At 41.1% G+C, this 16,258-nt stretch overlaps 1 protein-coding gene across 13 annotated transcripts in view; it reads right to left on the bottom strand.

Annotated features, from left to right (window-relative positions):
- Positions 1 to 15,138, bottom strand: part of POLD3 (DNA polymerase delta 3, accessory subunit) — a 51,065-nt gene extending 35,927 nt beyond the window's left edge. For 2 of the 13 annotated variants that reach the window (XM_072794605.1, XM_072794610.1), the window contains exons 1-3: positions 11,826 to 11,981; positions 10,240 to 10,295; positions 1,829 to 1,931 (exon numbers count right to left, since the gene is read on the bottom strand). In XM_072794605.1, the coding sequence (XP_072650706.1) occupies positions 1,829 to 1,931; positions 10,240 to 10,295; positions 11,826 to 11,885 (219 nt within the window). In that variant the 5' untranslated portion in view covers positions 11,886 to 11,981. Of the gene's footprint in view, positions 1 to 1,828; positions 1,932 to 10,239; positions 10,296 to 11,084; positions 11,225 to 11,461; positions 11,661 to 11,825; positions 11,984 to 14,927 lie in introns of those variants that run through there. The other 11 variants (XM_072794607.1, XM_072794604.1, XM_072794603.1 and 8 more) reach the window with 11 other exon arrangements.
- Positions 15,139 to 16,258: the final 1,120 nt, after the last annotated feature.

Genomic DNA, 16,258 nt, shown 5'->3' with positions numbered 1-16,258 from the left:
ATGTACTTTCAGATTCTCAAAGGAATCAACGATCAAATAAAGAATAAAAATCAGGGACGCCTGGGTGGCTCAGCAGTTAAGTGTCTCCTTTCCGCCCAGGGTGTCATCCTGGAGTCCCAGGATCAAGTCCCACATCAGGCTCCCTGTGTGGAGCCTGCTTCTCCTTTTGCCTAGGTCTCTGCCTCTCTCTGTCTCTCATGAATAAATAAAATCTTTAAAAAAAATAAAAACCACTGCTTTAAAGGAATACACAATGATTCCTAGGTAAAGAACTGACATGGGGGCAGCCTGGGTGGCTCAGCGCTTTAGTCCCACCTTCAGCCCAGGGCATGATCTTGGAGACCTGGGATCGAGTCCCACATCAGGCTTCCTGCATGGAGCCTGCTTCTCCCTCTGCCTGTGTCTCTCTCTCTCTCTCCTGTCTCTTATGAATAAACATATAAATAAAATCTTAAAAAAGAAAAAAAGAACTGACATGGCTGGATTGAAGGCATTGACTAATTAAAGAAACAGAGGGTTTAGTTAATCCTGGAAACAAAAGGAAAGAACACATTCAGATGTAAACCTAGGCCATGCGTGGAAAGGATGCTAGTGGCAGGTTTACTTCTGAGAATGAATGAATCAGATCTACTTAATTTTGTGTTTCTAATATATGACATCTGATTCTGTCTACACTTATAATAAATATCTTGATTATCATCTGGCTTGCCAAATAGCTTACCAATAAGGAAAGAATATGCTGGTCATAGAATATAAGGATCTATTCCCCATAACATAATTATTCCCCATAATCCCCTAGATTAATTACTAAATTGCCATAGTTTTAAATCTCAAATACTTGGGACTCTTGCTACAAGATAAATCCAGTTAGCATTTCGAAAATCAGGATTTTCTGATCTTAGGACTCTAAGAGAAAGTCAAAAGGGAAGACAAAAAACATGTATTAGTGGATCACTGAGAAGGAAACCTAATCCTTGGGCTAAATTCTATGGCGCTGATGGTGGTGATGGTGGGAGCAAAAGTGCCTTCAGAGTAGAGGTTTGGGGTAGTGAGAATAGAAGAAGTGTGAAGTGTGCCTTACTTTTGGCAGGAAGCCAGAGAGGAGAAATTATCAAAGTTCCCAAGGATCAGTCTGGTGTAGGGAAAGGAACAAGTTATATCAGCAGAGCTTCTGATGCCTAACCAGACACAGGAGTGTAAGATGATCCCTGTGCCCCTAAAAGGGACAAGGAAGTAGCTAAAAGAAAGTCAGTAAGCCCAAGAAAGCTTTGTGGTCAGGATGATGAAAACACAACGGTGACTTGTGTTAATGGATGACCCGATAGCAGATGAGACTATAAAAAGACACAGGAGAATAAAAATGTTCCTGGCCTTTGCACTAGCTCAGCCCCTTGCCAACACCCCTATCCTTCAGCCACTCAGACATAAGCCTACCAAAATGAAAGCTCAAACTGAAATCAAGTTCAGTTTAAAAATAAAACTGGACTTCCTCAACACCTGAATTTTTGGCCTAATGTCTGAACAGTCTAGAAATTAACCATCACTGTTCCTAATATACTTTCAAGAGGAAAAAGGAGGAATAACAGAGCAGTCTCCTAAAGTCTTGTTGCCTAAGAAAACTACATAATTATGATATTGTCTCTGCATCACAGCCAAGATACTACCCAAACTTCTGAGTTTTAGGTTTGGTCTCAAAATTCAAAACAATCATCTTGAAGCTGTCTTAAAACTTCCACAATACTAAATCCTGTTTTTTTCCCCTATGTTTTATAACACAGTTTAATAGCTCAAACATATTTCAGTTCATCATAAGATTCTGACAACTTACGGAATGTCCATTCTGAATGAGACTGCCAGACACTAAATAGGTTACATGCAGTTGGGCTCCTGAATTCTCCTTTCTCTTCCTTTCAACATAATCGTATAGCATCCTGTTCCAAATAGAAGGTAAAAGTCATTATTAGTAAGAGTTTTTACCTCAAAACTTTTAATTCATGGTTTAAAAGTTAGATATATTAAATCTGACAGTCCATCAAATTCTTTACAGAGTATTTTTTTTTTTTTTTTTTTACAGAGTATTTTTGATCCCATGGACAGAGAGTTATAAGAAGATGGATTTTAGACAGGACATATAGGTTGGGATCAACTAGTATTGAGTTAGCATAGTGACCAAACAACTGAAATAAAAGAAATCTAATTATAAACCAAGAGAGACTGAATCTGCATTAAAACAGTGGCAATAACATACAATGGACACAACAATGAATCAAGAAAAAGTTCAGTCACTAATTATATGATCCTGGGTAAGTTAAATAATTTTTCTAGGCCTCTTAATCCTGAGGTATTAAACCAGGAGGCTGTATTAGATCAGTGATTCTCTTAACCTGGGATTCATATGGCCATTTATAACCCTCCACCCCAAAACTGTAAGCAAAATGCATATGTATTTTTCAGGGGGAGCCAGTTCAGGGTCTTCAGTAGATTCTCAGAGGGATTGCTCTAAAACATTAAGAACCACTATGTATATAAGTGTTTAGTTCTGAAATTTCAATTTTATGTTCACTCAGACTCCGTGCTATTTCAGAACTGCAAAATTTAACAGCTTACTCACACTGCCTAGTATTCAGAATATTCATAAACCTGAAATGGCCACTCCATGTAGAAATAATGCTTTTAGTATTATCCCTACATTCCTTTTTGTCCTTGTGTTCCAGCAAGCATCAGAAGGTGGCTCCCTGTAACAACTTACAGTTTAAGGAAAGAGTTTAACAAAAACAATAAAAGAGATGCATCATTTGTGTCTTTTACTTCAAGAAACATTTAATGAGCGTCTGAAATGCCACTCATACTTCTGCCACAATTAAAAACTCAAAAATTCCAAGGGAAACTCAACCCAACTGTTAACCACTCTTCTCGAAGCATCGACTCTCTCAGCTTCCATGATCCCATGCCCCACTGAATTTCATTATTTCTACATGGAGTGACCAACTGCTTCTGCCCCATTCCTGCATAGACTTGACTACTTCTGGGCAGCCCGGGTGGCTCAGCGGTTTAGCGCCGCCTACAGCCCAGGGCCTGATCCTGGGGATCCGGGATCGAGTCCCACGTGAGGCTCCCTGCATGGAGCCTGCTTCTCCCTCTGCCTGTGTCTCGACCTCTCTCTCTCTCCTCTCTGTGTATTCTCATGAATAAATAAATAAAACCTTAAAAAAAAAAAAAAAAGACTTGACTACTTCTTTTTCCATATGGCTGGAATTCTGTTGTCAGCTCCCTTTTTTTAATTTATAGAGAGACCAATCATCTAGATGTGCCTGGATCTTGGGGGTTTTCTGAGACATAGACTTTTAGTGCTAAAACTGACAGTCCTAGGCACACCAGGATGGTTGGTCACCTTACTACTTATTCTCCTTTTGGTTTCATTCATCCCCATGTTTTCATTTAATCCTGTCAACATCATCATCTGCTCAAACCACCCAAGCCAGAAATCGGGAGGTCAACCTGCATTTCTCCTTATCCGGTGAGTTTCCAAATCTCATTGGTTCTTCCTCCCAAGTAATTTTTGACTCCACGCCCCAAACCTCTTACCTGGACTGTTTCAATTTCAAACGTCAATTCTGCCCTGCCTCTTTCCCATTACCTACAAGGCCACCACAGTGAAGTTTTAAAAACGCAAATCAAGGGCAGCCCAGGTGGCTCAGCGGTTTAGCGCCACCCTCAGCCCAGGGCGTGATCCTGGAGACCTGGGATCCAGTCCCATGTAGGCTTCCTGCATGAAGCCTGCTTCTCCCTCTGCCTGTGTCTCTGCCTCTTTCTCTATGTCTCTCATGAATAAATAAAATCTTTAAAAACAAACAAAAAAATGTAAATCAAGTCATTTGATCAATACAATTTTACTTTATGTTCTATGCCTTAAGGATAGAGCAGTAAACAAAGGAGTTAAAACTCCTACCCTTATATCATAGAAGAGAAAAACAAAAAAAAAAAATAAGTATATAATGTCAGACAGTAGTAAAGCTATGGAAAAAAACAAAGGTAAGAAGATTAGAAAGTGCCTGAGAAGTTTTGTTATTTTATATAAGGTCATTAGGGAAGACCTCATGAGCAGAAGAGCCTTGCAGGAAGTGAGGGAGCCGCCAATGTGGATATCCTGGGGAAGAAAGTTCAGGCACAGCGAACAAGAATGTAAAGGTTCTGAAGTAAATATGCAAATAAGCAAGGTCGAAGGAACAGGAAAGAGGCAAGTGTGGAGGAAGAAGACTGGTAGGGAAAAGAGAGCCAGTGCTAGACGTGCAGGGCTTTATAGGATTTCAAGCAAGGAAGTCATTAGAAGGTTTAGAATAGAAATAACATGATTAGAAGGATTCCTACTGCTGTGTGGACAATATACTATTGAGGGGCAAGGGAGGATGCAGGGAGACTAGTTAGGAGGCTACTGCAATAATCTGGGCTAGAGATTATGGTAGCTCAACAAGGACATTAACAATGGAGGCAGCAATTAGTAGACGGATTCTGGGTATAATTTAAAGGAAGAAAAAAGAATTTGAGGTGGGCTGATTTTGGGAAATGAGAGAAAGAGGAGTCAAGAATGATTCAAAGAATAAAATTGTCATTTATGGCAACAGGAAAAAGCAGGTGCTGGGGGAGAAATTAGAGGTTAGGTTTTAGGCAATGTTAAGTCTGAGATGACTTTTAGTCAGTAAGTGATATTGAGAGGTAGTCTGAATTCTTTTCTGAATATCCTTGTTCCAAAGTCTTCAGTCTTTCCCAATCTCTTCAGGATTGACTCCAATATCCTAACGATGATAGGGAAGACCCTTCTGGTTCTAGCCCCTCTATCTCTCACCATTCCCCACATTCATACAATTTTCAGCCTTAGGAAACATTCTGTGGTTCCCCTTGCTCCTCTGTATGACTGTTGTTCTGCCTAGAATGCTCTTCTCAGACCTCATCCACCCAACTCCTCATCAAGACAACAAACAGCTGTTACCACCTGCATGCCCAATCACTTCCTCAGTACCACCAATGATACTTAAAATGCTTCCACTACAGATAAAATTTTAAAAGATGACAGGACACTTAGGTCTTAATTTTCTCAACTGTTAAAGAGGTTGATAACATCCATCATATTGGACTGTTACAAAGATTATGTGAGACACGTTTGTGAAAATACCTACCATAGTGCTTAGTACTCACTCAACAAATATTTATTGGCCCTTATTAAGAGCCAGACACTGAAGGTACAATGATTGTGGCATACTGTATTTTCCAAAGATGGCTACAATATCTCCCATCCAATATGCTCCCATAAAGAGGTGGAGTCCATCCCCACCCCTTGAATCTGGGAGGGCTAGTGATTCATTTTAACCAAAAGAATGAAGCAGACATGACACTGCTTGACTTCTGAGGGTAGTCAGAAAAGGTAATCAGCTTCTGCCTTGTACTGGAACATCAGCTTTTGGAGTCCTGAGCTGCTATGTAAGAAGTCCAACCACCTGGAAACCCACTGACGAAGCCCAGGCCATATACAAAGACACATGCAATATCTGATCAATAGCCCCAGCTGAAGTCCCAGCAAATAACCAGCATCAACCGACAGATATGTGCATAAAGATCCCCACAGAGGATTTGCCCCCCACCATTGAGGCTTCCCAGCTGAAGACCAGACATTATAGAGCAGAAATAAACCATTTTCCCCGTGCCCTGCCCAAATTCCAAACCAAAAGAATCTATGAACATAATAAAATGGGTGTTTCAAGCTGCTAAATTTTGGGATAATTTGTTTCACAGCAATAGTGAGTGGAAAAGTGATCAATTTGATAAACATGTTCCCCACCTTCATGCACTTTATACCCTAGTAGAAGCAGGCAGACCAAGAAAATGTCAGAGTAATGATTATAAAATTCTGGATCAACTGGATATACACATCTAAAAAAAATGAAACTGGACCCTTTCCTTACACTATATACAAAATGATTCCTGGAGGAAATAGTGTCTATATTTGAGGGCTTCATTTAAAATTAGCTTCAGCTGGGGCACTTGGGTGGCTCAGTTAAGTGCCTACCTCTTGATTTCAGCTCAGGTTATGATCTCAGGGTTGTGGTATTGAGCTCCCCATTGGGCTCTGTGCTGGGCATGGAGCCTGCTTGAGATTTTCTCTCTCCCTCTTTCTCTGCCCCTCCCCCGCCCCTCTCTAAAAAAATTAAAAATAAAAATTAATAAAATAAGCTTGAGCCAACACCTAATTTGAAAATTACAGCGTATTCTTATTATGAGGCCTGAAGGATTTTTAAGATGTTAACAAGCACATGATATGGAGAAACCTAGAATATAGTGATAGTTATTGTTGTAAGAGCTAAAACTATAAAACTCTTAGAATAAACATAGAAGTAAATCTTCATGACCTTAAGTTGGGCAAAGCCTTCTTAGATACATACTATATACAGAGCACAAGCAACAAAAGATAAAACAGGGGCACCTGGATGGCTCAATTGGTAGAGCATGCAATTCTTGATTTTGGGGTCCTGAATTCAAACCCCACATTGGGCATAGTGCTTACTTAAAAATAATATTTTTAAAAAAGGTAAAAGAAATTGGGCTTCATCAACAATAAAAACTTCTGTGCTTCAAAAAGTACCATCAAGAAAGTGCAAAGACACCCTTTCACGAAGATGGTGCCAAAGGCAAAGAAGGAAGCCCCTGTGCCTCCCAAAGCCAAAGCCAAGGCTTTGAAAGCTAAAAAAGCAGTGCTGAAAGGTGTGCACAGTCACAAAAAACAAAGATCCACACATCACATACATTCCAATGACCCAAGACTGCATCTCTAAAGCGGCAGCCCAAATATCCTAGAAAGAGAACCCCCAGGAGAAACAAGCTTGATCCCTATGCCATCGAGTTCCACTTGACTACTGTGTCAGCCATGAAGAAAAAGAAAAGACAACACATTCATGTTCATTGTGGATGTCAAGGCCAATAAGCACCAGATCAAACAGGCTGCCAAGAAGCTCTACAACATTGATGAGGCCAAGGTCAACACCTTGATCAGGCCTGATGGAGTGAAGAAAGCATATATTCAACTGGCTCCTGATTATGATGCTTTGGATGTTGCCAACAAAATTGGGATCATCTAAACTGAGTCCAGCTGGGTATAAATCTAAATTTCTTCACCAAAAAAAAAAAAAAAAAAAAAAAAGTGCAAAGACAACCCACGGAATAGGAGAAAATTTTTGCAGATCATATATCTGATCAGGTGCTCACTTCAGCAGCACATACATATTTGATCAGGGTCTTGCATCCAGAATATATAAAAAATACTCTTTACAATTTAACAAGACAACTCAGTGAAAAAAATAGGCAAAGGATCTGAGTAGGCATAGTTACACAAATGGCTAATAAACACATGAAAAGATCAACATCATTGGTCATTATGGAAATGCAAATCAAAACCATAATGATACCAATTCACACCTACTAGGAGATGGCTAAAACAAAAAAGATGATAAAGACTTGGCAAGAATGTGGAGAAACTGCAACCCATAACCTACTGCTGGGATTTTAAATTAGTGTGGCCACTCTGAAAAACAGCTTGGCAGTTCTTCAAACTGTTCTATGACACAGACATAGGTATAGATCCAAGAGAACTGAATATGTATATCCACATAAAAACGTGTATACAAATGTCCATAGTAGTATTATTCATGATTTCCAAAATGTGGAAACAACCCAAATGTCCATCATTGTACTATTTAAGTGTGTTATGGGTTGAACTGTGCCTGCCCCCACACACACCAAAAAAAGATATGTTGATATCCTAAACACCAGTACCCCAGAGTGTGGCCTTCTTTGGAAAGAGGATCTTTGCAGATGTAATTAGGTAAAATGAGGTCATACTGGAGTAGGGTGGGCTCCTAATTCAATGACTGGTATCCTTATATGATGGCCATGTAAGATATGGCACACAGGAAGAATGCAATGTAACAAGAAAGACACTGGGGTTATGCAGCTATAAGCCAAAGAATGCCAAAGGTTGCCAGCAAACCACCAGAATCTAGGAAGGAATGAAGGATTCTTCTCTATAGGTTTCAGAGAGAGTATGGCCCTGTCAACACCTTAATTTCAGATTTCTAGCCCCTAGAACTGTAAGATAATAAATTCCTAATGTTTTAAGCCACACAGTTCATAGCATTCTGTTATGGCAGCCCTAGGAAACTAACTTGCCATATAATGGAATATCATTCAGCCCTAAAAAGGAATTAAGTACTGATATATGCTACAACATGGACAAACCTTGAAGACATTACGCTAAGCAAAAGAAACCAGACACGAGACTATATATTACAGGATTCCATTCATATGAAATGGCCAGGATAGGTAAATCTATAGAGAGAGTTTACTAGTGATTGCCTAATGCTGGGAGGGTGGGGGAAGGATGTGAAAGGAGTGGAGAGAAAATGCTAAGTGCGTGCTAATGGATACAGGGTTTCTTTTGGAGGTGATGAAAATGTTCTACAATTAATTATAGTGATGGCTGCGTAACTCTGTGAACATACTAAAAACTACTGAATTATACATTTTCAGTGGGTGAATTGTACAGTATGTGAATTTTATCACAATAAAGCTGCTTTTCAAAAAAAATTAAGAAAGTAGTTAACAGAGTGATATTACAGAGAGGAAGGGATGGGGATACCTGAAATAAAGCATTAGAGAAGGGTGGTTGCAAAAAGTAATGTGTGACATTTGAGCTAAAACTTGAAGGATGAGAACAGCTGGGAGAAGAGCATTCCAGAGGGAATGGTTCAAATGTTCTAAGTCAGAATGAGCCTGGCATATTTGACGGACAAAAAGATGAATATGGCTACAGTTTAAGTAAGGTAGAGAGAGGCATGGGATGAAGTTGGTTGAGAGACAGGGGCTAGACAGTGTGTTAATTCTATAAAAATTACAAGCAAAGTAACTACTATAAAATCGCAGGCAACTTTATTTCATCTCCAGCCCTCAATATGCACCTTTAAGCCCCAACAGGCTTATATAATAATAGTTATTTCATAAATATCTATAAACATAACAATTAGTCATATATGTCCGTTCTGAAAGTTACCTGAAACCCTTGGGTCTGGGCCAGCACTGCCATTAGCAACAGAAAATCTCAGATAAAGGTCAGTCCAAATTCATCCCTAGGCCAAGAGTTTCAGGTCTTGAAGGCATAATCATAGCCAAAGCCAGATTCTAGGTCTGTCAAAAGTAGCCCACATAAAGCCAAATCAACCGATTCTAGTTATCAGGAATTTTCTAAGATTCATGGAACATTGCCTGACTCAAAGAAAGCTCCCATGACTCAAAAAATTGGGGAAAAAAAAAAATCAGACCACTTTAGGAATAAATTGAACTAAATGAGTATTTAACTCAATATATATGCTCTCAGCCTATTTACCAATTCCTCCTCTTGGGATAGAGACAAGATTTTTAAGAAATTTTGGAAGTTAATTCAAAAGCTTGCCTTTTCCCTTTTGGCCTCAAGTTGAACTACAAGTTTCAGCAAGCAAAGGTGATAAAGCAAAAGTTCAAGAAAGGCAATGCTCTGCATCATCCTGAACACTCCCATTTTAGTTCATTTAAATAGTCCTCCCCAGTACACCTGTTGACCTCATTATGAAAGTACTTCACTAACACCCAGATGTGGGCCTAAGGAGCACATGTGAAAATGTAACGAAGATACAAGATGACAAGCATACAAAATCTGAGAAGTAGCCCGTTTAATAAATTTGAAGTAACAAAATGATGTTAACCAGAGGCCAAGGCTACTAATAAATCCAGCAAATATACAACCACATATTTGTATATAAGTCCACCTATCTCCTAAATAAATACAAATTTAGTGAAAGGTAGTAAAAATAGTATTCTTTCCTATTTTCCAGGGGAAAAAAAAATTCTTTTTTTTTTTTTTTTTTAATTTTATTTATGATAGTCACACACACAGAGAGAGAAAGAGAGGCAGAGACACAGGCAGAGGGAGAAGCAGGCTCCATGCACCGGGAGCCCGACGTGGGATTCGATTCCAGGTCTCCATGATCCCGCCCTGGGCCAAAGGCAGGCGCCAAACCGCTGCACCACCCAGGGATCCCGAAAAAAAAATTTCTAACCTCAAGGCTATCTGCAAAGCTTAAAACAAAGCAAAACAAAACAAACAAAACACACACACACACAACTCCAGTGTGAATAAAAATCGTAGTAAATTGTACTTACTGTTTGGCCTGGTTAACATGAACCCCTAGTGTATAGCTCAGCCATTTGTATGTCACCTGCAAGAAGAAGGAGTTGGTTTTTAAGTGTTAAAAAACATTAATGACATTAACATTAAATGATTCCAGCGTGCAGGTTAGTCCCAGGGGCTCCTAAAGATTCCTACTCTCAGATGATTGTGCCTTATAAATTACAGCGGATGCCACCCTAGTTTTGCCAAGAACAGTCCATCTGGGTAGGTAGGACTGAGATATTTATCTTACACTAAAAAGTCTGTTTCACAGGCTAATTAATACAAAAGTCTAAAATGAAAGGCTGAATATACATACAAAGAAAAAGCTCTCATTTTCCTCACATTCTTTGTTTTACCCTTTATTCACACTGTCCTTTTTTGTGGCCACCACTGTTAACTATTAAAATTCACCCAGAAGCTAGATTACTTTGCAGTGTATGACATAAACGTCTAAGGAAAAGCTGCAGCCGTGCCTGTTTGCTAATGCAAACATTAGCAGGCACAGGTGGTGCAGGGGCCAGGGAATTAAAGAAGTGGATGGGGGCAGCCCGGGTTGGCGCAGCGGTTTAGCGCCGCCTTCAGCCCAGGGCCTGATCCTGGACACCTGGGATCGAATCCTATGTAGGGCTCCCTGCATGGAGCCTGCTTCTCTCTCTGCCTGTGTCTCTGCCTCTCTCTCTAATAAATAATAAAACAAAATATTAAAAAAAAAAAAAGAAGTGGACGAATGCTGTATTTGGGGTTAGACTGGAATCCACTGGCATCAAGCCTTGGTCTTCCTTCCATCCTTCCTTGAACTCTCTTGTCAAATGTCACTTCCTTGGATGCTCCTCACCTCTTAGAAGTCTTCCAATTCTAAATGCCGAGTTTCCAATAATTAAGAACATAGGTGAGGCGAAAGCATTAGTAAAAGAGACAGATCTAGGTTGGAAAACTGCCTATCCTTCACTAACTACAAGTAAGTAATGTGGTTCCTCTGCTTCAAGTATAGGGATACGTCCGGCGCCCTTTGGGGTCGCTGTAAAGATTAAATGCAATACAGTACATCCCAGGCTCACAGCAGGCATTCAATCGTCACGGTCTGTAAAGTCCACTCACATTCATCTTCTCAGTCAATCTTTCATTCCAACCGTGAGGGGGCTGGTCAAGCCTACGAATACCAAATTTCCTAGCGGAGGAAACTGACGGTTGAAAGGTGAAACAACTAGTCACCTAACCGAATCACGGCACAATTCTTCAACAGTCAACTTGGGGCTTTAAACCATTTCACCTCATCGGACAGACGCAGAAACACCTCAGAATTGTTATCTACCAGGGCCCTTCCCTCCACGCCTGTTCTTGGCCTCTGCTCCTTGCACAGCACCCGGCACGCCCAACCCAAGCGACGCGGACTAGCGCGCGCCAGAGGAATTCCCCCTGCGAGCCCCCGTGAGCCCTCGCGAGCCCTGGGGCACCAGACGTGGGGACCCGTCGCCCCTCGGCCAGTCCCCACCAGGCCAAGCGCAGAGGGGTCAAGGCCCCTGCCGCCCTCAGGACTCCAGTCTCCTGCCCACATTCCCCAGTCCTAGCTCCTCACGATCTTGTTCTGGTCCGTGACGAACTCGTCTATATTTTCCAGATAAAGCTGGTCCGCCATCGTGCGGCACAGCTGCGAGCCCCGCCACCACAAACGCAGCTCCCGCCGGCGGGAAACGTCTTTCCTCTCTCCCGGGTCCGGGGTCGTTTCCCACAGCAACGGAGGCGACGCGCTACGGCGGCCGCCCGAGGGTCAAACTAGTGACGGAGACGGCGCCGGCTCAAGTAGGCGGAGCTAGTAGGTAGGAGCCAACGCAAGCGCGGACTAGGAACCTGCGCGGGACCTGGGGAGGGTGTTTCTGGAGCCCTGGTTTTAAATCTCCCGTCTGCAATTTAATGCCTGACCCAAAGCAAAGTACCTCCTCGTAGGAGCCACAGCCTTACCACCTGTAAATTGATAACATAATCCTTGCCCTTTCATACCTTTATTCAAAAAATGCTTATCAACTACCTACCTATTCCGGGCACTGCTTAGATGCTGGGGACACAGCGGTGAATGATCCAGACAGAAATAAGCCAGTAATTTTAGTAGAGTGATGGCAGCTGGAATGAAGTACTCCTGGTTATAATCCCTCAGAATTGAGAAATTAGGGGTGGCTTTCCAGAAGGGATGGGATAAGAGAAATGTTTCAGATAGAAGCAAGAGCATTTGCTGGGAAGAAAAGAAAACACCTAGATTTGGAATCTAAATCTTTAGGTAAATGGTGGTGCATTTGACTACTGAACTGTGGAAGACTGAGAGAAAGAGCAGATGAAGAAAATCAAAGAATTCTCTATGGCCACAGTTATAATGGAGAAAACATATAAAACCCTCACACCATGCCTGTACACAATAAAATTAATAGCAGTTGGGTTATATTACTATACACAGGGTACACTGTATTAGGTGCTTTGAGAGTGAGATTTCATTTACTCCCTAGAGCAACCCTTCAAATGGATTGTGTTTGTCCATATTTTATAGAGTAGATTGCTGAAATTTAAGAGAGGAAAGATGAATTTTCGAGGTCACAGGGTTGGACGGTAGTGCTGGGATAGGAATTCAAGTTTCTTTTCATTGTTCCACAGGGATGGGAAGAAAGTCAAGATAATTGACCAGATTCTTGACGCTATCCCCATGCCAAAGGGAGCAAATGATAATACTATATAGAATACTTGACCCAACATGGCCCTAGGTATACCAGTATTAAAAGGTTGTGTGATGTTTAGAAGCCAGATTAGTGGTTAACCTTGAGACGCCTACCCAGCTTGAACATTCCTACCTCAGGGAAGAGGAGCTGAATGGAAGACATGTGGGCTTTGGAAATATATTTTTCTTTTAAAAAGGAAGCAAACAAACAAAAACCTGGGATTGAATCCCAGCTTTACCACTTCCTAGCTGTATGGCTGTAGGCAAATCACTTAACGTCTCTAGTCCTCAATTTCATGATCTTTAAAAGATGGGACAATAGAACGCAGTGGTATACTAATAAATGTTTAACAGCCAAATTTAAAAAGCCCTGATTTGTAGTGGTTGACAACATCTGTGATGTGTATACTGCCATCACAGCAGACTTCAAACTCCTGATAGTGACATCACTGAACACAGGTAGAGACACACAATATCACACAATTACTTCCACAATACATGTAGAATAAACAAATAACCTCAAGAGCATATATGGCAGTAAAATAATTAGGAAGTGGTTATATTGAATATTTGTTGTCTTTGTTTTTAATGATTTAATTATAAATTTATAGTTTAATTTTTAACTGTGGCTCTCCTGAAAAATTAATAAAAGGAAACCTAGTTTGGGGTCAGCATGGGGAGCTCTCAGGGCCTATCATTCCTTGTCAATTACCAACTCAACAGGCCATGTTCTGTGCCTGGGGCATCTGCAATGTAAAATTAACTCCTTATTCCAGGCATTGGGAACATCTTTCCTATTTGAAATGTAACCAGCAAATCTCCAAAAGGGAAAAGTACCACCATTTCTACCTCTACCAGGAAGGGAGGGAGGAAGGAAGGGAAGGAGGGAGGGAGGGCACCTGAGTAGCTCAGTGTTTGAGCATCTGCCTTTGGCTCAGGTGGTGATCCTGGGATTGAGTCCTGCATGGGGCTTCCCCGCAGGGAGCCTGCTTCTCTGCCTGTGTCTCTGCCTCTCTCCATGTGTCTCTCTTGAATAAATAAATAAAATCTTAAAAAAAGAAAAAAAGAATTCAGTCCCTCTTCCTTAAAGATGAAGCTTCACATCAATGTCAAAAACAAGAGCAGTTCTCCAGGAATCAGAAAAACCAACTAAAGCATTTCCTAAGCACATGAGGCCAGACAAAACTTGGAGATGGTAGTGTCAGCTGATACCAGACGTGAGAGCCATAGGATCAAGATTCTCAGCCTTCATGTTTCAAAGAGGTTGATGTTAGAAGACGGACATTCCTATTTCCTCCTTTTCATCCCCACTTCATCCCAGAAATGATTGGCATAAGAAAATCTAATGATTGTGACAAGGCATGGGATGGGAAATCTAGCCTGGACCCAATATTGGGGAAAACATGAAGAGTAGTCAACCCCTGCAGGCAGGACCCCCAGACTAAAAGTAGGGGAAAGAGGCCAGGCTTCTGACCAGGAAATGGGGCCTGTGGGAGCAGCTCAGGAGCACAACCAGCTGGCTGGGCTATGGGGCCTCAAATCGCTGGGGGTCCACAATGGTCATTCCAGAGTCCTGGGGATCCAGAACTTATTAACACTAAGGTATTTAGCATTAGATCATTCATACATTCATTCATCAAACATTATTCAAGGCCTCCTGTCTATCAGGCCCTGTGTGACAATGGGAACACAGCATGCTCTTCATCTCTGGGAGTTTAGTCTGTGGGGAGTAAACAGCTTCCTCTGTGAGGAAGCACAGAGTGCCATAGAAACCTGGGAAAGGCAATTAACCCAACCTAGGGATCAGAATAAATGTGGGGAAAACTGGATTTAGGTATCTAGGACTAGGTAGCACGTATCCTTTCACTTTAGGTGAAATATATAAGAAATGAAATCAGAGTACTGTCATCACAGCTTCTTACATGCACAACAAGCCAATATAAAAAGAGCTACTTTATGAGAACATAGGTACCTTACCTTGTTCAGACTGTCTTGTGGAATGTACAGCTATCAAGGCCAGGACACATCAACCTTCTTGACAGCTGGGGAGGAAAGATCCAGGGAAGGCCAAAACAACATCCTGTTCTAACACACCTTATCAGTTCTATAAAAATCAATATTAAACCCCTCAGTTACCAAGCCAAAGCAGGTGAGCCAAGAGGGCACTCAGACACTGGTTCCCTTGTTTCCCCTATTTCCTACCCACTGCCACTCTGTCACACACACCCCCCAGCCCATGCTTGCACCTCAGCCTGTTTATTTCTCAGCTCAGTCACCAAAAGGGTCACTTTGCTACCTTTGTTGCCTCAGTCACACAGAAAAAGAGCAGAAAGATCCCACCCACACTCCCATCTTGCAATTGCTTTGTATATTATTTTCCTTTTCCCATCCCCTTTGGGGCTGGAAGGGTGCTTTGGAGGAGTGTGTGTCCATATTTTCACTGAAAGCATCTTTGCTGCAAGCATTTTAGCCACATAACTTAATTAGCCAAAAGACAATTTCACCATAAAAGATAAAATCACGAAAAATAAAAGAGGGACATTCATTAAAATGGACATAATTAAAAGTGAAGAACTTAAAAAGACTTTAAGGCAAAATACAAAATATTTGAATACATTCAAAATGTATAGTGTAGATTCATGGCAGTACTGCCATAAATAACTGATTTTTTAAAGATTTTATTTATTTATTCATGATAAACAGAGAGAGAGAGAGGCAGAGACACGGGCAGAGGGAGAAGCAGGCTCCCCATGGAAAGCCCCACGTGGGACTTGATCCTGGGACTCCAGGATCACACCGTAGCCGAAAGCAGATGTTCAACTGCTCAGCCACCCACACATCCCTAAATAACTGATTTTATTTTGTGGATTATACCTAAGCATTTGTCTTCAAAGTCTTTCATTCATGGTATTATACTTTTTTTTTTTTTTTTTTTTTGGCTTGTTGGTTCATCTCCTCATTGGACATTGAATGTTTTTTGCTAAGGTTTCTTCCTTCATTAAGAGAGGTATCAGTTTCCAAGGAGTAGGATGCATTTCTGTAATTGAACTTTGTATTGCATTGTGAAAGCCTTCTACACTGTTGTTTGTTCTTGGCATATTGCCACATGTCCTTTGCTAGACATACAAAGTTCTACGGGAAATGTGGTTTCAAAACTCTGTGCCACTGTATGAGGGCTAAGATTTATATAATGTAAAAATGGGAGTTCTGCATAAATGGAAAAATGAAACCAAACTCAACCAGTTGATAAAACCAATAAAATAAACCAATAAAACCAATAAATAAGCCAATAAATGTCACTTTTTACT

This window comes from Canis lupus, chromosome 23, assembly GCF_048164855.1.
Source record: "Canis lupus baileyi chromosome 23, mCanLup2.hap1, whole genome shotgun sequence".
Lineage (NCBI taxonomy): Eukaryota > Metazoa > Chordata > Mammalia > Carnivora > Canidae > Canis > Canis lupus.
Note: the sequence above shows the minus strand (reverse complement) of the source record. Positions and strands in the feature narration are given on the sequence as shown.